The sequence below is a fragment of the Saxophila tyrrhenica genome, assembly GCF_035928015.1.
Source record: "Saxophila tyrrhenica strain CCFEE 5935 chromosome Unknown scaffold_4, whole genome shotgun sequence".
NCBI lineage: Eukaryota > Fungi > Ascomycota > Dothideomycetes > Mycosphaerellales > Extremaceae > Saxophila > Saxophila tyrrhenica.
The window spans coordinates 1,022,054-1,042,477 of NW_027041736.1; the positions used below are offsets into that span (position 1 = coordinate 1,022,054).

The 20,424-nt window shown below is 55.0% G+C and overlaps 10 protein-coding genes across 10 annotated transcripts; 4 read left to right on the forward strand and 6 right to left on the reverse strand.

Annotated features, from left to right (window-relative positions):
* Nucleotides 1-726: 726 nt before the first annotated feature.
* LTR77_003064 (uncharacterized protein) lies at nt 727-1,978 on the forward strand (the record flags this gene model as incomplete). The annotated part of the gene is made up of 2 exons (XM_064800321.1): nt 727-967; nt 1,023-1,978. 2 exons carry the CDS (start codon nt 727-729, stop codon nt 1,976-1,978), a joined length of 1,197 nt encoding a protein of 398 aa, XP_064661660.1.
* Nucleotides 1,979-2,180: 202 nt separating this feature from the next.
* LTR77_003065 (uncharacterized protein) lies at nt 2,181-3,114 on the reverse strand (the record flags this gene model as incomplete). The annotated part of the gene is made up of 2 exons (XM_064800322.1): nt 2,181-2,406; nt 2,465-3,114. 2 exons carry the CDS (start codon nt 3,112-3,114, stop codon nt 2,181-2,183), a joined length of 876 nt encoding a protein of 291 aa, XP_064661661.1.
* A 703-nt stretch (nt 3,115-3,817) lies between these two features.
* LTR77_003066 (uncharacterized protein) lies at nt 3,818-5,753 on the forward strand (the record flags this gene model as incomplete). Its single annotated transcript, XM_064800323.1, has 3 exons — nt 3,818-4,042; nt 4,100-4,259; nt 4,315-5,753. 3 exons carry the CDS (start codon nt 3,818-3,820, stop codon nt 5,751-5,753), a joined length of 1,824 nt encoding a protein of 607 aa, XP_064661662.1.
* Nucleotides 5,754-5,783: 30 nt separating this feature from the next.
* LTR77_003067 (uncharacterized protein) lies at nt 5,784-7,384 on the reverse strand (the record flags this gene model as incomplete). The annotated part of the gene is made up of 2 exons (XM_064800324.1): nt 5,784-7,258; nt 7,339-7,384. 2 exons carry the CDS (start codon nt 7,382-7,384, stop codon nt 5,784-5,786), a joined length of 1,521 nt encoding a protein of 506 aa, XP_064661663.1.
* A 489-nt stretch (nt 7,385-7,873) lies between these two features.
* Nucleotides 7,874-9,650, forward strand: LTR77_003068 (uncharacterized protein; the record flags this gene model as incomplete). The annotated part of the gene is made up of 3 exons (XM_064800325.1): nt 7,874-7,924; nt 7,990-8,715; nt 8,772-9,650. 3 exons carry the CDS (start codon nt 7,874-7,876, stop codon nt 9,648-9,650), a joined length of 1,656 nt encoding a protein of 551 aa, XP_064661664.1.
* Nucleotides 9,651-9,876: 226 nt separating this feature from the next.
* CHO1 (CDP-diacylglycerol-serine O-phosphatidyltransferase) lies at nt 9,877-10,709 on the reverse strand (the record flags this gene model as incomplete). Its single annotated transcript, XM_064800326.1, has 2 exons — nt 9,877-10,245; nt 10,302-10,709. 2 exons carry the CDS (start codon nt 10,707-10,709, stop codon nt 9,877-9,879), a joined length of 777 nt encoding a protein of 258 aa, XP_064661665.1.
* Nucleotides 10,710-10,993: 284 nt separating this feature from the next.
* LTR77_003070 (uncharacterized protein) lies at nt 10,994-14,915 on the forward strand (the record flags this gene model as incomplete). The annotated part of the gene is made up of 2 exons (XM_064800327.1): nt 10,994-13,658; nt 13,897-14,915. The coding sequence occupies 2 exons, from the start codon at nt 10,994-10,996 to the stop codon at nt 14,913-14,915; spliced, it is 3,684 nt and encodes a 1,227-aa protein (XP_064661666.1).
* Nucleotides 14,916-15,187: 272 nt separating this feature from the next.
* On the reverse strand, nt 15,188-15,965 carry LTR77_003071 (uncharacterized protein; the record flags this gene model as incomplete). The annotated part of the gene is made up of 2 exons (XM_064800328.1): nt 15,188-15,320; nt 15,427-15,965. 2 exons carry the CDS (start codon nt 15,963-15,965, stop codon nt 15,188-15,190), a joined length of 672 nt encoding a protein of 223 aa, XP_064661667.1.
* A 609-nt stretch (nt 15,966-16,574) lies between these two features.
* Nucleotides 16,575-17,735, reverse strand: MP65 (Cell surface mannoprotein mp65; the record flags this gene model as incomplete). Its single annotated transcript, XM_064800329.1, has 2 exons — nt 16,575-17,213; nt 17,244-17,735. 2 exons carry the CDS (start codon nt 17,733-17,735, stop codon nt 16,575-16,577), a joined length of 1,131 nt encoding a protein of 376 aa, XP_064661668.1.
* A 1,165-nt stretch (nt 17,736-18,900) lies between these two features.
* LTR77_003073 (uncharacterized protein) lies at nt 18,901-20,317 on the reverse strand (the record flags this gene model as incomplete). Its single annotated transcript, XM_064800330.1, has 4 exons — nt 18,901-19,102; nt 19,161-19,844; nt 20,038-20,117; nt 20,249-20,317. The coding sequence occupies 4 exons, from the start codon at nt 20,315-20,317 to the stop codon at nt 18,901-18,903; spliced, it is 1,035 nt and encodes a 344-aa protein (XP_064661669.1).
* Nucleotides 20,318-20,424: the final 107 nt, after the last annotated feature.

Below are 20,424 nucleotides of genomic sequence, written 5' to 3' on the forward strand. Positions count from 1 at the left end.
GAGAAACGATCTCACCTACCTTGGTATAATACACTTAGTCTGAGAGCCAACGAGGCTGTAAGGAAGGAGAGTTGGGCGTGACAAGGCTGTGGCCCTGAGAGTACGAGCTTTGGCTATGCCATGATTTACATGGCTACACCTCAGGAGCACTGTTAGAGGTTAGCGATGACCACACAGTCCATTGTTACTGTCTAGCTGGTCCGTAGAAAAATAATGTATCTGCTTTCAGGTGCGACTTCTTCTCCGAGAACCTGGCAGGCCATGAAGCGATGCCGGTGTCAATCACGTGCGACAACGTCTACTTCCATTTCAGGACGAAACCGCAAGCACAGACCGTTTTTGCGAGGAGTCAGAGTCGCAGCTGCAGCCAAACCTGCATCCGCGGTCCAATCGTCCCATGTTAGCTTCATTCACATGCAGGGCAGCAGTTGTTATTCGCCGGACCTGCGTCAAGCGGCTGTCTACTGGCCATATTCGCGCTCTGCTAATGTAGCGAGCGGAGGCTTTCTGCGCCTGGCCACGGCTCCAGCAAGCCTCATAGCCTTAGACGAGGTTCGCCGCTTCGACGGCCGGCATGCATAATATTATTGTTGTCCACGTGCTTCCGCACAGGCAGCGGTGACAGCGCACAGAGTTGATATTGGGTTTGTGCGACGTTGTGAGGCCTCCTACGTCTTGGATATGAGCTTCCCAGCCTCCCAATAACAACGTTCGGATACACTCACCATGGCGTACACCAACGTCGCAAGCTGCGTGATATCGATCGTAGGATCCTTCAGTAACGGTCTAGATGTATTCAAGAAGCTTCGAGACAAGAGACGGAGGCGAAAGCGGTCGAAGAAGCTGGATAAAGTGGACGAAGAAGAGTTGAGCCTGTCAAGATCGTTGCGACAAGGGCCCGAGGACATAGCGCGAGAGTACCAGAGGAACGTGTATGGGGCAGGGCAAGACTTTGAGATTGGAGACGGTATGCTTGGGAAGACGCACGGCGGGTGGGCATTGCCACTGACATATCTTCATAGCCATCGCACAGACAAGCCTGGCCGAGATCATCCTCAGGCTAAACACTGGCCTGGTCAGCATCATCTCATCCTTCCTGAGCAACGACAAGAATGGCGTGCAGCTGGACTACCAGTCGCTCACGGATCTCTCTGAGCGCTCTCGAGTCGATACATGTCGCACACTCAGGCATTTGTTCATGCGCATGGCACGTCTAAAGCGACCATTGGCGATCGCACCTGAGGACCGGCAGAACACCGATAACCGGGTCGCTGCTCCAAGAGGGCGGGAACATGCTCCTAAGAAGCAGCGCGCGCCTCCAACCAAGTCCGCTAAAGTTCGTGGTCCGATGATCGCGCAGGTCGTGATCGAGAACTCGTCGAAACCTTCGCAGATAGCGTTGGTCAGGCCTGGCGAGCGGAGGAAGAAGTCAAGCTCGGGGTCGTCATCACACTCGAAGAGCGCCTCTGAGTCTTCGACAGCAGTCTCGACGCCATTGGCGACGCCACCGCCCGAGTACGCAGCCTTTGACACTGTTCCTCAAACCTCGAAGCGGGAGAAACTGGCGTCTGAGCGGCCCAAGGCTCGTCGTCAGCAGTCGATCGGTGCCTTCGAGAGCCAACCCATCATGTCGAACGTTGGTGGTCGAAGGGCAGCCCAGTCGACGCCTCGCCTGCAATCAACCCTGCCACCTACTTTCGAGCCCATGCCTCCAATTCCAAACATGGCAGCAGTCTCAAGTGCTGACCTTCCCCCGAGGCGACGAAAGCCAACACCGACCTACTACTCAGTTGCATCGGATCAGACGAAGATCGGCGAGATACCTCTCCATAAGTGGGCTGAGCCGTATGACTTCGACCGGATGTCCATCCTCAATAGGGAGGCTTACACCAATGGCTGGCCAGTCAATCAGCTCGCTTGCAACAACAATCAGAAGAAGAAGTTCGGCTTTGGGCGGTTGTTTGGGAGGAAGGGCTGAACCTATCGAGCTGGAGAGCTAATGAGATATGGCTGTGGCGATGAGAGCGTTCAGCGTGTGATCGGGCGGGCGTTTCGGGGTGGTGATCTTATGAACGAAGTAATACCCCATTTAGCAGGATGCATAGTGCCAGTTGACAAGTATACAGAATCAATTATCTACAGAATTCAAACACCCCCGCGAACCATGCCTGGATGTCTACTCATACCATATGACTAAGGCCTCTTGCGACATGCCTGCCATGCAACTGCGTGGCGTCATACCCCTTTAGGCTGGATGGCACCTCCCCGTCATCGTCGTACAACTGCCTGCTCGCTGGCTCAGCGAGGATCCGGTACGCTTTCTCACAGGCTTCCCATCGCCCAGGCGCCCAACGATCGTTCGGCCATTCGCCTGGATAGTGTCTGTCGAAAAGCGCCTTCAGGCAGCTGTGGTTCAGGTCAGCAAAACCATCCATAAGCGCGAATACGACCTCGACAAACTCACCGTTTCAGCTCCTTGTCGAAGACGCCGTCCGGGGTCTTCGGATCGAGGTCCATGATCCGGTATAAGAGCGGCCAAGACGATCTCAATGCTGGTGTCTCGGAGACAGCCTCGGAGCCTTCGCTGACCTGGGGTGGTGGCTTTGGGATGACGGGCAATGGGATGATGTCTGCAAGGCTCCCAGCGGGCACTTGACCATCCCCTACAGTCGTTGAGGACTCAGCATCCGCTGGGAAATCACCGGACTCTGGAGGCATAAGGTGATCAGCACTTCCTTTCCATCCGCAGCCATGCGCCGTCACACTTCCACCAGCCATTGACTTACTGGCCCCTGCACCAAGCTCTCCCGACTGTGGGCTCGAATGCCTCGTAAGACTGGCCATTTGGACGTCGAGAATCAAAAGTCGGTTCTTGAGCGCCTGCAACGTCGTCTGGCCAGCGCTGTTGAGCTGCTCTTGGGCCTGGAGTTGTTTGATGCGGAGAATGAGGTCTCCCTGGATTAATCCGTACTCCTGGTACAAGGCTGGATTCTTTTCGACGTCTGCTTGCTGGCCAGCTGTGGTCTGGGCTTGGAGGTCGTCAATTCGCATGGGCAGTTCACTCGAGAGTTCGAGGGCCGCGTTTGCTTGCGTGGCCATGGCTCTGAAAGACATGGTGCGTATGGGTGAGTTGAGAGTTGTGGGTGTTGGTAAGGCCAAGTACGAAGTCGTGGAGTGAAGCCTGGTCGTTGTGTGGTTCGATGGATCGAAGGCTGGTGATGTTGGAGGTTATGGTAAGGTCGATGGTATACTCGAGGAAGACAGAGAGTCTTATAGCTAACAGTGTCTTGCAGTACAGTGTTCAATGCTGCGTCGAAAATGCTTTGGAAGTACATGTCGCCAACGAATGTCGCGCTCCAGTCCGAAGGGTCATACTTGTGCGCAAGTCGATCAGTTCTAGCGATATTCACGCCTGATGGGCTGTGCTCTATACGGTCTTTTTGTGTCTGGTATATAGAATATGAGTCCATTTTGGCGGGCCGCTGAGCTTGATGGAATGCCTTTGAGGTTGCGGGAGTCATTTCTAATATGGACTCATGCCAAAGCAGCCTGCTGACCTGAGCTCAGTTGTATCAGTCGCACAGCTTGTCTTTGCACACAAACTCTCTGCACCACCTCGTACGAAGCACTTTTAATGACTGCACTTGACGTTCGTGGGAAGACGAGAAAAGTGCGGAGAAGCGTTCACCGTCTTCGGCGAGCACAAGGTACCCGGTCTATTTGTTGACCATCCGTGACAGTTCAACAACCGCAGCAAACTGTGATACTTGTTCGAGTATTACCAGACCCATTCACTAACGAAATCAGGTTGAACAGAATGGCTACTTCCAAGCAGGACCATGGACCTCGACTGTCGGACAAACCACCCGCGAGTTCCAATGCAGACATTGGATATGGCAGTGATGCCATTGCCGAACAGCTTGCACGACTGGATATGAAATACATGGCTCTTGTGCCGGGATCTTCGTACCGTGGGCTCCATGACAGTCTGGTGAATTACAGAGGAAATGCTGCGCCTGAGATGCTGGTTTGCCTTCATGAGGTGTGACAACGGTTAGATATATCATTCAGACAACATCGTGCTTACCTGCTGCCGTAGGAGCACGCAGTTGCTATCGCACACGGCTATGCTAAAGTCACGGGCAAACCAATGGCTGTTGGCCTACACGCGAACGTCGGCCTTATGCATGCCATCATGGCCATCTATAACGCATTCACCGATCGGGTACCGATGTTGATTCTTGGAGCGACTGGACCTCGTAAGTCGTTTGATCAATCAAGGAGACATCCCGCTGACAGCGACTACCAAACCAGTCGACGCCACGAGACGACGTCCATGGATCGACTGGCTACACACAGCAACCGACCAAGCAGCCATGATTCGCGGTTTCATCAAGTTCGACGACCAGCCGCACTCGCCCAACGCGGCAATTGCGAGTCTCGTGCAAGCAACGGCGTATACTTCGTCGAAGCCTTGTGCACCAGTCTACGTTTGCCTTGATCTTGGTCTGCAGGAAGATAAAGTCGACCCGAAGACCCTGCAATTTCCGGACACAGCTCGATATCTGAATGTTTCGCCTCCTGGACCTTCCCTCGACGATACGATACGAATAGCTGAGGCTCTTCGAAGCTCGAAGCGACCTTTGTTCATGTTCGGGAGGGTGAATCAGTCGCAGAGCTCCTGGGACAAACGAGTCAAGCTGGCCGAAAGGCACGGTGCGAGAGTGATCACAGACCTGAAGCAAGCTGCTGCTTTCCCAACAGAGCATCGACTACATGCAGCAGCACCAAGCATCTTCAACCCACCAGATACGTCTGAGATCATCCGTTCGGCAGACTTGATCATCTCCTGGGACTGGGTTGATCTTGCAGGTGCTCTCAAAGCTGCCCATGACCCTAAAGTGGAACCATCGGCGAGAGTCATCCACGTCTCCTTGGACTCCGCGTTACACAATGGGTGGTCCAAAGATCACTTTGGCCTTCCGCCGGCAGACCGTATGGTCAGGGCGGATCCTGATGCTACTATAAGCTCGATTCTGATGGCCGACGACAACACAGAGCAGAAACCAAGAGATTGGCCTGATTCACCAGCAGATCCGAGTGCGGTGATGAACGGAGTGCCAGGAGGATCGGGAGGCGAAGACATCTTCATGTCTGACCTCGCACATGCACTTTATACCGTCGTACCATCGGACAAGATATGTCTCGTCAGAGTACCTCTAGGCTGGAAAGGTGCTGATTTACGAGCTCCAAACCCGTTGGCATTCATGGGAATGGATGGCGGTGCGGGAATCGGGTCCGGACCTGGCCAAGTCGTGGGGACAGCATTAGGGCTTCGAGAGATCTCCTCTTCGTTACTACCGGTGGCTGTGATCGGTGATGGCGACTTCTGCATGGGATCAAGTGCACTATGGACAGCAGCACGGTACCGCCTTCCTCTGCTGGCAATCATTGCCAACAATGGCAGCTACTACAACGACGAAGTCCACCAAGAGCGAGTCGCAAAGCATCGTGGGCGGCCGGTCGAGAACAAATGGGTTGGCATGAGGCTTGACGATCCAGCTCCTGATATTCACAAGATAGCAGATGGGCTTGGGTGCACGATCGTGTCGGACAAGCAGGTTGCAAAGGCCTCTGAGTTGCAGGGTGCGCTTGAGAAGGCTGTACAGGCGGTCAAGGATGGCAAGACAGTGGTCTTGGACGTTCGGGTGCTGCCCGAAGGCTACTCGTCTGCGCTCGAGAAGGCGAAGTAATGCCGGTGCGCTGATGTGAAGCTGTTCATACTACCTCGCAATAGAAACATTAACAGTCTTCATCTGCGTAAAGGACAGCATCTCCTCGAAGCTCTCCTCCCGACCACCGCCTGACTCTTTGTAGCCGCCGAACGGTACGCCCAAGAAGTGCCTGCCGACCTGGTTGACCCAAACAAACCCAGCCTCGACCTTCCGCACAACGTCTTGAGCTGTTGCAATGTCTCGCGTGTAGATCGATGCTGTCAGACCATACTCCGTATCGTTGACCTGCTTCAGCATCTCAGCTTCATCGGTCCATTTGAAGATAGACATGACCGGGCCGAAGATCTCTTCCCGGGCAATCTTCATCTCCGGCTTGACGTTCGAGAAGATCGTGGGCTCGATGAAGTACCCGCCCTTGATTTTGTCGTCGCCGTCTGGCTTTCGACCACCACAGACCAGCTTTGCGCCCTCCTGCTTTCCTGACTCGATGTAGCCGAGTACCCGCTCCTCAGCTGCTTTGCTGATCACGGGACCCATTGTCGTCGCCATCTCGGTCGGTACTCCAGGCTTGAAGTTAGCTTTGACGTAGTTGACTACCTTATCCAGCACTTCATCATGTATCGAATCGTGCAGGAACACGCGAGAAGTCGACCCACAAGATTGGCCAGCCCAGGTGAAGTTCATCCCTCTCGATATACCGACGACCAGCTTCTCCATATCTGCGTCCGGAAAAGCGATCAAAGCATTCTTGCCGCCTAGCTCGAAAAGCGTCGGCTTCAGCGTATCTGCTGCTGATCTGGCGATAGCTCTTCCCGTCAATACACTCCCAATCAGCGTCACCTTCCTGACCAGTCTGTGGCTGCTCAACGTCTTGCCACACTCGCCGCCGCCCGGGAGAACGTTGACCACACCGGGCGGGAACACGTCTGCAAAGATCTCTGCTAGCCGCAAACACGACAAAGGAGCCTGTTCTGGGGGCTTGACGATCACAGTGTTTCCAGCTGCTAGAGGTGCCGCCATTTTACCGGCAGCGAACATGACAGGATGGTTGAACGCGACGATACGAGCTACCACGCCAAGTGGCTCTCTCAGCGTGTAATGGAAGTGATCGTCTGCCCCTGGTATGGTTTCACCCTTGAGCATTGGAATGAGTCCAGCAAAGTAGTCAAGCTGCGCTGCTGCGACATTGGCATCGGCAAGCATCTCTGCGACGGGATTGCCAGTGTTATAGGCATCCAAGAGTGCCAGATCTGAGGCATGCTCTCGAAGGACTGTGGCTGCCTTCCGCATGGTCGCTGCTCTCTGCTGTGGAGGTGTTGCTCGCCATGTCGGAAATGCTTTGTTGGCTGCTTCGATTGCGGCAACGGTATCGTCGACGCCGGCATGACTGATCTTGTCAATTACTTGGCCATTCCCAGGGTTAAAGGTGTCTCTGTAGTCGCCGTTTCTAGGCTTATGCCAGCCGCCTGCGTAGTAGAGGTCTTTCTGCGTGGGAAGGGACTGTTCGATGCTTGGTAATGAGGCTGCCATACCGTACTGAGGCACTATCACCTAGCCATGTACGATATACGAGAGTTACCGGGTTATGTTTCCACAGCTATACTCGTGATGAGGGGGCGGCTCTCTGCATTCGTGCGAGCTAGACCCATGTTGGCAGGAATCTGCAATGTGGTCTGTAGTCGTATAGCTCTCGTATGCTTGACTCCGCTGTTAAGAAGGACAAGGCCGGATGGTCGCCGTCTACCAGACCGCAGCAGCTCAGCATCGAGACAGGATGCCGAGATTGCCACATGTTAAGACCGGCACTGACGGGTTGGTCAACTTGTAGTAAGCTGAGTACCAATACAATACGCCCGTAGACTCGATTCTCTCGGTCGAGGATGACAAACAGCACGACCAGTCTCCTGTTGCGGCCACTGAGAGATGTCTGGATGCCGAGATGCCCATCTGAGTCGGATATGGGTCTTCGAAATGTCCGGCTTCGTGACTTGGCTGCTCTCATCAGCTGTCTCAAGCGTCATCCCGAGGCCTCCGGGTTTTCCGAGATGCATGTGCGCCGTAGATCTGTGATGAAGTATATATGATGTCGCGCGAGATCTGCATCTTGATCTGAGCCGCTACATTCTTTGCAAGTTGCAATGGGCGACACAGCAGACGGCGCGGACCTCAGCAGAGTCAACTCGTATACAGTAGGTAAGCCCATGCCTCCTCAAGAAGCTTACCCTCTCGAACTTTGATGCTGATTGTCATACAGTGGCCCTCCGGACATGTCGCGCATCTATCAGAAGGCCAAATAGGAGCGCTCGATCGGTTCAAAAAACTGTCGCAGCAGAAAGGCTACTACGACCCCGGCGATGAGAAGACTCCACCGACTCACGACGATGAGACTCTCCTTCGATATCTGAGAGCTCGCAAGTTCGTGCCAGAACAGGCATTCGGACAATTCAAGGATACCGAGGATTGGCGGAAGGAGAACCAGCTGGACAAGCTGTATGAAACAATAGACGCTCAGGAATATGACCAGACGAGGAAACTCTACCCACAATGGACGGGACGACGAGACAAGCGCGGCATACCACTCTACGTCTACGAGATCAATAGTATCAATGCGAAGGATGTGTCGGCGTACTCGAGCAGCAAGGACAACAAGAAGCAGTCAACCAACACGAAAGTGCCATGGAAGATGCTGAAGCTGTTTGCGCTCTACGAGAACCTCTGCCGATTCGTCCTTCCACTGTGTTCTGCGATACCAAACCGCGCCAATGCAGAGACTCCGATCAGCCAGAGCAATAACATTGTCGACCTTGGAGGTGTTGGATTCGCGAAGCTATGGAATCTGCGCAACCACATGAGCGATGCGAGTAAGCTGGCTACAGCATACTACCCGGAAACACTGGACAGGATATTCGTCATTGGAGCGCCTTCGTTTTTCCCTACGATCTGGCAGTGGGCGCAGAAGTGGTTTGACCCGATCACAGTGGTGCGTTCTCGAGACTAAGAAGTCATTGTAGTGGCATGGCTGACGCTCTGGTGTAGCAAAAAATCTTCATCCTTTCCGAGAGCGATATGGCCTCCACCCTGGCAAAATACGTCGACCTCGAAAACGTCCCTAAGAAGTACGGCGGCACTCTCGAATGGCAGTTCGGCGATATGCCTAGTCTCGAACCTGCTATTGCCAACAGTTTGAGATGGAAAGAGCATATAGAGTACAAAGGCCACCGCACTCTCCCAATTGGACCAATAAAATGGGAGTACGACAAGGATGGTGACTTGGTCGCAACAGCCATCGGGACGGAGAACAACAAGCCAAGGAACAACGTCATCGGACAGCTCCACCCGAAGGAGGGCGTTGCGCGGCTGGCGCTGTCTCCTGGCAGGGCGGATAACAAGAGTTTGTTTCATACAACATCAGCGCAAATACCAGCGGTACAAGACAAGACGCCCGCAAATCCAAGCATGACGGAAAGCAATGGTGACGCGGCAGCCGCCGCAAGAGAAGGCACATCATCTACTCGCTACGTGCAACAATCCGGCACGCACGCAGAAGGCCAAGTAGCAGGCGGGACACCCGCGACCAAAACCGACAGCGGAGGGGAGCAGCAAGCGATCATGGAACCGAACACAGTCGGACAAGCGCCGAAAGAACACCCGATGAAGATCCCCGAAGACCCGCAACCGACGGCGATGGACCAGGCGAAGGATATGGCGGCGCAGACTCTCGAGCAGGCGAAGCAGTTGCCGACGACTGTGATGAGTGCTGTGGGCATGGGAGGGGAGAAGGAGGAGGAGAGTAAGGAGCCAGCGCCGGCGAAGAAGGAGGATCCGGCGGTTGACAAGATGGATGGGAAGGCAGTGGAGGAGTTTTTGAGGGATCAGAGTAAGAGTAAGCCGGAGGCGAGTGTGCCGGAGCAATAGCATAGGGGTCTTGTGTTGGAAAGCCATGGTGGGCTTGCATACAGTCAGTGCATTGGCGCGGTGTTTGCAACTACGTAAAGCATGAATGCACGAATGATGTTGAATCACATGTCTCATTTCGGACCTATAGCAAGCATGCCTTATGGTATCCTTACGAACCAACACCGTCGCTTGCCCAACTCCGTGCTTCGGCCGCCGTTTTCTGCTTCCCGTTCCCTCCGTACCTTTACGGCTTCGGGACATGCATAGTCCGCGAGATCATGCAGCAGGCGTGCACCACAAAGAGTCCCACAATCGGATGCACCTCCAACAGCGTCCCCTGTGCGACTGTGCCAAACGGTATCTGGTCCTGCAGCCAGCCTTGGTACGTCCAGTAGCCCATCAAACCGGCGATCGTCAAGCTCGTTGGAATTGGCAGACCCTCGAAGTAGCTCGCCTTGCCGGTAGAGTCTTTCGGGACATTGCCGGTCGTGACGTTGAAGCGTGCTAAACGTGCCAACCCACCAACCACGAAGACGGTGAGCAGGAGTTGGTCGAGTGCCGTGCGCATGCCGATGGCGAAGGCGCAACTGGCTGGGGCGACGCCGAAGGAGATCTAGAAGAACTGTCAGCACTCATGCCTTATAGCGGAGGGGGACATTGTGTACATACCAAATCCGCCAACGAGTCCAATTCCTGCCCCATCAAACTGCTCTTACCCCTCCACCTCGCGACTTTCCCGTCGAAGAAGTCGAAGAACAGACCGAACGGCATGAAACCCAGCGCCAGCCACAACTTGCCCGTGTCGGTGGGGTTGATGCAGTAGCGCATGGACGAGGTGATGGACATGAAGCCGCAGAAGCCATTCATGAGCGTGATGAAGTCGGCAAGGTGGTAGGCGCGCATGAGGCTGAAGTGGCCTGGGTTCTGAGCGTTGAGAAGGACGGCTTGTTTGTCCTGCGCTGGAGGGTTGTTAGTTGGTGAGGCCGTGTTTAGGGAGTAGGAGGGCGTACGTTTGCCCGCGCTGGAGCTGCCGGTGTCTTTGGTCGCGCCGTTAGCCATGCCTGATCTCTTAGACATGCTGTTGGTTGGAGTGGTGTATGGATGGTGCAAAATGTTTGTGGAGGAGGAGGAGGTACAGCAGGAGGAGTTTGTTGTTTGCGAGAGGCAGGTGCCGTGCAACTCTTTCAATGCCGAGTTCAAGTTTCCAACCCTGTCTACGTCACACCGCGGCGCTTGTGAAGAAAGCGCGAACCCAACGCTAGGTCAGTCATGTGATCGCGTGGAGGCCTCGCGTCGATCAACATCACTCGATAAAGCCAGGAAGACCAGGAAGACCAGAGAACGACAGCCGGAAATGCATCATGGCGGCAGCGGTAGCGAGTCCCTCCAGTGGACACCGCCATGATAGCCTCTTCCTGTCGGTCTTTCCCAAGACCAACTTCACCACACCTACTCCGGAGTCAACACCAAACATTGGCTCTATCTCGTCCCCTGGTGCGCCATTCGGAGGCTTCGGCAGCTTCAGAGAGGAGCCCGACGAGACTGTGAGGTTCACTCGGGCCTGGAGTACGGCGACCAGACACCTCGCCCTTTCAACACAGTCCGAGGAGGGCAGACCAGTCGGGAGAGATATCCTTGAAGCCTTTTTCTACCTGCTACAGAATGGACAGTCTCAGAAAGACCTCGCTGCTTGGTACGCGAACGAAATTGGTGTGCACTTGCGAACATTTGTTCTTCCAGAGTTGCAGGCCTGGGAGCAGCCGATCCCGCTGTCAAAGGCTAATGATGTCCTTCGGGACACGCTGCAGTTGCTCCTCAATGCACAACAATACTACATTAGTCGTCTGGAGACCCTAATATCGAGCATACCGCCGGGAGGACGAAAGGATCATGTAACGTCCTTCAGAACACAAGCGCTGCGCAGCTTTCATACTCTGGTGCTGCATTCCCTTCCACAGCAACGGTTGCAGAAGACCCTCACTGGTGTCATCTATCAGCGTCTCGAGCAGTCGCTGCTGCAGTCGAGCAACCCCGAGAGATGTCTCAAGGATGGCCAATGTCACTGCCAGTTCGATCTGAGTCAACTACCGCTGTCCGAGCTCCATGAAGTCGGTCTTGGAGGACTGATTGGCGAACGCGCGTTTGCACAAGCCATTCACAGGCTGTTGCAAGGCCCAGGTATCGAGCGACGATGCTTTCAAGTGGACTGGACTGGTCATCGATCTGTGCTCACAAGGCTCCGTTCCTGGATGTCCAGCCTGGTCATCCCGCAGGTCGAAAGGGCGCTCGCAGCACTCAAAGGGAATAATTGGATGAAGCTGGGTGCTGCAGACGCTGAGCAGCTCACCTCAATTGCAGTTAATAATCTTGGCCATTCGAGGACCAGCTCGCTTTTCGACTACGTCAAAGCCTGGCCCGCGAGCACGGGAGCCATACTGGACATCTGGGAGTATCTCAGCGCCGGTACTCAGACGGACAAAGCTCACGTCTGCCAAAGCTTTATCGAGCAGATGCAGCGACGCTTATTACATGCTGGCGCCAGTACTTCGGACATCCTAGGCTTGTATGTCAACGTCATTCACGCTTTTAAAGCGCTCGACGGACGAGGCGTGCTCCTCGAGAAAGTCGCAGTGCCGATTCGCAACTATCTTCGTGCTCGAGACGACACTGTCACTATCATTGCAGTGAGCTTCCTGGCCGATGTGGACGAGAATGGGAACGTGGCTACGAGTGAAGTCGATCGAGTCTGTACAGACATCACACTGGAGGTCTCCAACACAGCACTTGGGGGTAGCAGCGAGCACCACATGCTGAACTGGGATGACATGGAATGGATGCCGGATCCAATCGACGCAGGCCCCGACTACCGCTCTTCCAAGTCAGAAGACGTCATTGCTCAGATACTTGGGCTCTTTGAACAGGAGGAATTCATCACGGAGGTCACAAGTGTACTGGCACAGCATCTGCTGCACGCAACAGATCCCAGCTTTGTCAAGGAGACCAGGCTGGTTGAGCTCCTGAAATCACGCCTGGACGCCACGAAGCTGCAGGCTGCGGATGTCATGCTCAAAGACATGCGAGATTCTGTAGCTCTGGGCAAGCGTATCAATCCGTTGGCGAACTATGGGACAGATGCTGCGCCTACGCCAAAAGAGATCCAAGCAGCAATAACGGAAGGAGGCATCACTCTTTCCTCGCTGTACAGGCTGTTCCAGACTCGCATCAAGCGCTCGCAGTTTATGGCTGCCGTCAAGCTGGTGGCCAACAAGCGCGGCGACCTCTACTATCCGAAGCGGACTGGTGCTCCTGCGGAGACCGGAGCCTCGCTCAGCAAGAACGGCACGATCAACTTCAAGACTCAGATCCTCTCGAGCTTTTTCTGGCCCGAGCTACGATCGGACGAGTTCCGCATACCGCAAGCATTAGAGCCGCTGCAAAACACATTCGAAAAGAAATTCGGAGAGCTCGGAAGCCAGCGCCGACTGCACTTCCGTCCAGCACTGGCTCGTGTGTCAGTCCGGTTGGATCTGGAAGACAGAACCATCGAAGAGTCTGACGTTCCAGCATGGCGAGCAAGTGTGATCGACGCATTTCAAGACTACGATGACACTGTCGGCTTGACCGCAGAACAACTAGCCGAGATGCTGCAGATGGACGAGGAGCTCGTGATGGACGCACTCCACTTTTGGACAAGCAAGAGTGTACTGTTCCAGCTATCGGCCGGCGCATACGCCGTCCTCGAGAGACTGGACATGGAGATCGAACCTCTTCATCAACAGGCACAGCATCACGACGACATGATCTCAGCAGTGAAATCACAGGATGCCATGTTCCGCGAGAGCGCGCCGATGTTCGAAACATTCATTGCGAACATGCTGCGCAACCAGGGTGCCAAAGAGATTGGTGGGATGATGGGTATCACGAGCTTGCTCAAGATGGTGCTGCCGACTTTCACGTATGGAGATGAAGAGGTCATCTTATTGCTGAGTGACATGGAGAAGAAGGGGCAGGTGAAGAGGAATGATGGTGAGAAGTGGAGTATTGTCACTTAGTGAGGTTGAGCGAATGGTACGCATGTGAATTGGCTGACCACGAGGGCTTGTACCACGGTAAGCCTTCCTCGCACAATGTGGCATTTTATTTCATTGTCGCACATTCATCGCGGGCTGGTGAGAACTTGATTTTCTTCCTTCTCCTCCCTACTTTGCAATTTACACAAGCGCGCAGTTCGTCGACGTGGACTTCAACGCATCTTCATTCCCAGGTCTCAACACACCACATTCAATACAGAGAATCATGGACAACAACAAAGACCATCGAGTCGCCGCATTGTCCTCGAAACCCGGAATCGACGGACCTGCCCACCAGCCTGGCCCGGCGATCGAGAGACGTGCTACTGGGACACGCGCAACGAACAAGCCATGTAACCGCGAAGGACATGGCTGGGGCAAGCGCTGCAGACTCAACCGCCTTCCAACCCAGGGTAACTCCACTACGCCTGCGTCTCCCTCCAGCCTTGCCGTGACCGCGCCTGTTACACCCTACGAACCTCAAGCACAACAGCAAACCTTCGGTTCGCCGCTGCACAGATGCAAAGCCGCTGGCCATCGCGATCCAAGAGGGGACGCCAGGGACGACGGACCAGCCGAAACACCCGCCAGCAAGCCCAACACCACACGACCGCGCCGCAGCAAAACTGCAAAAACGACCATCCAACCCCACAACGAGCAACCCCAGTCCCGCCTCCTCACCCTCCCCCGCGAACTCCGCGACATGATCATCTCCCACCTCCTAACCCAACCCACCGCAATCTACACCAACCTCCTGATTAACCCGGTCGCAAACGAGCGCTCCACCGTCGACGCCTACCTCGCCCTCTCCCTCACGTCGCGCCAAATCCACCACGAAGCACACCACATGTTCTTCCGCAGCAACAGCTTCGCCTTCCACGCCGCGACCTGGGGTCGGATCAATCTACCCGCGATCCCGGCGCGCTCGGTAAAGGTGATGAGGCGGTTCGAGCTGTATAGGTGGCGGGCTGGGGCGGAGGTGCGGTTGGTGTGCCGGGTGGCGGGGAGAGTAGGGGAGGAGGAGGTGGATTTTAAGGTCGTGTGTGGGAAGCAGTTGCCGATTCCCGGGAGGACGGTGGATGAGCCGAAGGAGTTGATGAGGGCGGTGTGGAGGGTGAGGTATTTGGTTTGTGAGTGTGTGAGGGCGTATGGGGCGCTTGGTATGGCGGACTTGAGTCTTGCGGCTATGGAGGTGAAGATGGTGTGGGCTTAGACATAGGGCTGAAGGGGTGGATGTTGGATGGAGAAAAGTGGAAAAGTGGAAAAGTGGCTTACTTGATGTTCGTGTAGCTGGAAGACACCTTGGTGCGGACTAATACATACTATGGTACATGCCTCGCTTCCTCCTTTGCGTCATCATGCCTCGTGTCGTTCGCACTGGAGCGAGTGCGGTACCCTCTTCTGGAGATGCTCGTGCTTGATAAAGCAGACACTTTCTTAGTGGTCTTCGTGAAGTTGTCGAGATAACGTCCTTGCGCGTATATCTCAATCAACCGGTGCATCGGTCAAGGGAACATACTGCACCCCATACTCCTTCTTCCTCTCCACACTGCCATCCTCCTTCTTGTCAATCACATAGATGTGCTGCATGTACGCCTCCTCCACCGGAATGAACAGCCTAATAACCCGCGTCAGCATCGAAGGCCTCGAGACCGGCATGAACAGCCTCCCATCATCCTCAGCGTTCTAAAACCCCAAAACTTTGGTATGGCAAGTGTACTCACCGTCCCGGCGCTTTAAGCTGATCAATCAACGCTTGATGAAAATCCGACGCCGCCGCCCCAACATGAATCGCGTCATACGGCGCGCCCTGCGGATACCCCAGCCTTCCATCCGCCTTCACATACTTGATCCCACCATTATCCATCAACTCCCTGCCCTCCCCACTCTTCCGCGTGTTGTTCGTCCCAATATCCACCAACGGCTGAATATGCTCCACCCCCACCACCGTGCCCCCAGGCTTCACGAGCTCCGCCATCACATGCGTCAGATACCCCGATCCGGACCCAATATCCAGCACTCGTGACCCAGGCTTCAAGTACGGCAGCAGCGACTCACACGCCGAAGCGTGCATGTGCGGCGCAGAGATCGTTGCTCGATGCCCGATCGACTGCGGGGAGTCTTGGTAAGGAGCGGCGGGGGCGTAGTGCGCGCGGTCGACGCCTAGCATGGCTTTCTTGACGCGGTCGGAGGGGATGAGGCCGTGGCGGGAGAGGTTCTCGATGAGGGCTTCGTTGGAGGCGCCGGAGGATCGCCAGGCCATGGTTAGGCTCCTGCGCGCGGGGGTGGAGGCTTGGTTGCCGATGTTGAGGGGGGAGAGGGAGGAGGTAGTGCGGTAGAAGAGGGTGAGGGTGATGGCGGTGGTGAGGACGAGGAGGGTTGCGAGGAGCTGTTTTGACTGCGTTTTGAAGGTTGAATTGTTTGAAGGTGTATCGAAGTTATGAGATTGTATGGTGAAGAGGGTGTAATTGGTCCTTACTCTTGAATGTGTGTTGTTACGTTTGAGTGACAGCAGGTGTGTACCGAGAGCTGTTGTTGTTGCATCAAGTTGCGTCAGGTGCTGTCGATCAGTGTCACGAGAGCTACTCCTTCTCGTCCTTCCACGAAGCACAGAGCATCTACACCTTCACATGCAATTGGAACAGAATTTGCTAAGGAGACAATGAGGATCAAAGATGATGGTAAAAAACTTCTCTGTTCAACGGGCTCTACAGAAAGGTAGTCTTGCAAGACTCATGCAAACCGAGCACCGAGCTCTCCATGCCACTGTATATAACCCCTTCACGGATGCGCCTCATTGCATTCATTTCTCATGGAGCGAACCTCGTACGCTATGCAATCACTTCATCTTCGTTCAAGATCTCTCGCAGCTCTACGCAGGCGCATTGCCATAGATACCCCAGTACCGCTCGGCGCCGAAGCTGCCGTCAAAGTCGTCCTTCCAGCCGTCGTTGAACGCGCTGAAGAGGACGATGTTGTTGGAGAAGTGGTTCCGCAGGGAGCTGATAGCTGCCTTCTGGTTCTCTGGGCTGGGCACTGCAGAGCCGTTGGGGTCGCCGGCGGATGGCCAGCCGGATTCCGTGATGATGGTGTCCTTGCCACCGCAGGCTTGCTGGACACGCTTGGCTTCAGAGGCGACGTACTCGCCAGCTTGGTCGGCGGTGATGTCGGAGTTGAAGAAGGCGTGGCAGTTGGCTGCGGCGTAATCGGAGGCTTGGCAGAGCTCGGGGTTGTCGATCATGGCAGTGAATGTGTCCACGGTAACGACCTTGCCGTTGTAGCCGGCGGATTTGAGCATGCTGCGGGCGGTGCTGATGGCATTGACGACGTCCGAGGCAGATCCGCCGTTGTTCACGACCTCGTTGCCAACGGAGACGGTGTCAATAGTGTCCCAGTTGCCCTTGGCAGCGTCAATGAGGGTCTGCGCCTCAGACTCAACCTGAGAAATGTCGAAGATGCCGGCGAAGACCTTCATGCCCTTGGATGATGCAGCCTTGATAACGTTGCCAACCTGGTCACAGTCCGTACCGTAGATCCTAACCATACCGTAGCCCTCAAAGGAGTTGAAGTCGCTGTTGATCTCGTCGGCAGTCTTGCACTCGCCGCTGCTGGAGTAAGGAGCGTAGGAGATGCCGTAGCCCATTGAGCCAGCGCCAGCGCCACCGGAGGGTGCAGTGTAAGCAGGAGGTGCCGCTGACTCAGAGCTGGATGCTGCTGGGTAGTCGGCCGGCGCCTCTGAGCTGGATGGGGCGGAGGAGCTAGAAGCGTCCACCGGTGCCTCGGTAGCTGTCGGAGTGGGTTGGGCGTAGGTCGTTGGCTGATTCTGGCCTTGTTGGTTCCAGGAGGTGTACATGGGAGCACCGTTCTGGTCGACGTAAACCATGGCGACTGGAGCAGTCTGGGTCGCAACTTGAGTGACGACGTCGACGACCACATCACGGCGATTGGGGTGTTGATGCTGGTGGCGGCGACCGTGCGGCACTGCCGCGGCGGCCATGGACAGCGCCACGGTGGTAGCGATGCTGAACTTCATGATGATATTGTGTTGGTGGTGCTTCGTATGCTGCCGTCCCGCGGCGGTCAGCGAGTGTTATGGTGATTTGTATGTTGATATTCGGTGTTTCTTTCTTTGCGATCTTCGAGATGCGATTGACGGGGAGCCTTATTTGTGACCCATTGTGCGAATGCTCAATGTCCGCGTGATAAGGGAACCATGGCCGTCAAAGACACATGTGAATGCATAAACGAACTTACAGATCAGCTGCTTGAGAACTCAGGCGACGTCTTGCGTCTCTGTTGTGTTGCTGGTGCTGGAATGCCGGGGAATGCTGGACGATTGGCTCGTTCCTCTTAAAGGAATGTAAGGAGGCTGAAGAGAAGGTGGTGCACTATTGATGCCGTGCCGGGCTGGTTCGCTTGATAATGAGCGTGGGGAGTCGAGCGGGTGCTGCTGTCCAGAGCGCAGGAAGGGAAGGAAGTGGTTGCAGGAAGGATTTGACAAGCGTGGTGGGTGTTGTTTGCTGGTTATGTAGTGTAGCTTTAAGCCCTGGCATTAGCGTCGCTTCCAAAACGAGCGACACGCCCAGAAGCAGGCTCAGACAAATTCAGACTTCTCCCATTGGCCAGACGCGATTGTGAAACCTACCTCCTGGAAAGGCCCACATGGCAAACGCCTTGCTCTTCGGGATGCTGCAGTTGACTCGGCCATCACACACCAAGGGGCGCGGTGAGAACTTGTCGCCGACGCTGGGCATTACCACGGGCGCTTCTTGGAGCTGGACGAGCTGGACCTTATCGAGTCATATTGGATGCCACCGCAACATGGTCACGCAGGAAGAAGTATCTTCGGCCCCACGGAGAGATCGCGGCAGGCCGAGTTCTCGTTCTCGTATCCTGCAAAGGCCGCATCGGGCGGGAAAGGCCCACCGGGGCCAACCTACAACAGGAGAACCATGACAGGAGCGGATCATCAGTCAGGAGAGCACCCAGGACAGGCCACGCACATGGCTGTGGAACTGTGGAGTCCAGTAAATAGGAAGGACAACTGCTTCTCCTCCAGAACGATTCAACAAATCTATCAACCAACTCGCCACTCACGATTCGACAATAGGCGCAGATGATGAAATTACCTGTGGGCCTGCCTCAGCAATTGGCACGGTTGGCACTCCGAAACCATGAACAGCCACCCGTGAGATCCATCACTTCTTCAACGGTGGGCTGTCGCCGAAAAGCCTGGACATCATGGCAGCCGGGTACCTCTCGCCCTTCGATCCGCCTGTGCTCTCGATCGCCTTGCGGATCTCTGCCTCTTCGTCCTTGCTGAGCTTTACGTCGGCGGCGCCCGCGTTCTCTTCGAGGTACTTCTCACGCTTTGTGCCTGGGATAGGAATGAAGTCGTCCCTGTGACGTCCGATCAGCAAATGCAGGAAGGAGCCTTTCGATTGCTTTTGACACTCACCCTTGCGCCATCACCCAAGCAATGGAAAGCTGTCCAGCTGTACATCCCTTCTTCGAAGCAATATCCGCCAAAATCTGCACGAGCTTCAAATTCTCACCAAAGTGCTCCTCAGAGAACCGCGGGTGGTTGAGTCGATTGTCGCCTGCGTCCAAGTCGGAGCGGTTCTTGATCGAATTGGTCAAGAACCCACGACCGAGCGGCGAGTACGCGATAACCTTAACTCCAAGCTCCCTCGCCGTCTTCAGGAACTTCGTCTGCTCAGACTCAATCTCCAGCGCGAAGGGCGAGTACTCCATCTGCGCAGCAGCAATGGGATGCACCGCATGCGCTCTCCGAAGTGAGTCTGCCGAACACTCTGATAAGCCTAGGTACCTGATCTTCCCTTCCTTCTTCAGCTCCGCCATCGCCTGCACCGTCTCCTCGATCGGAACCTTGTCATCCACACGGTGTTGATAGTACAGATCAATAACATCCGTATTCAACCGTTCCAGACTGGCCAGACACGCTTCACGCACATACTCCTTGTCGCCTCTCACGGCCGGCTGTCCGTTGACTCTCAGATTGCCGAATTTGCTGCAGAGGAAGATCTCCTTTCGACGCCCGGTCTCCTTGAACCACTTCCCGATGAGCTGCTCGTTGGTGTGTGGGCCGTAGACGTCCGATGTGTCCCAAAGCGAAACGCCTCTGAAAGACGTCAGCTTGATATCCTTGCTGTATTGGGAGAGGAGGATGTAGTGCCGGCTACTATCTCCTACTTGTCCGAAGGCTTTAGTAGGTGAAACGCCCCTTGAAGGTCATCTCGCCCGGCAAGCTCTTGGGGACGTTCAGGTCTAAGAAATAGCAGCGGCACATGCGTGTTCCACCCAACTTCACTCACAGATCCGCGGCTTTGGTGAGGACTTTGTACGACTGCTCATTGTCGAAACCGCCGAAACTAGTATAAGAGAAGGACATGCCCTAAATCAAACGGTATAAGGGTTAGCAAGTCTCAAAACATCGGGAATGTCGGGCAGGTACTGTCAGGGCACCGCTCGTCTTGAGACAACGTATAGCAAGACTAGAGATACCCTTCTACCGGTTACACTTACCATGCATCCTAGGCCTTGGGCGGAGACGTTGTCGTCGCCGATTTTGCGTTGGGGGTACTTTGAGGCCATGGTGGAAGTCTTATCTTGTTTGTATTCGCCGAAGAATTGGAAATGGATTGTGAGGAGTAGTTAGAGTATTCTTACACGGCTTTACCACATAAATACACATCTACTCT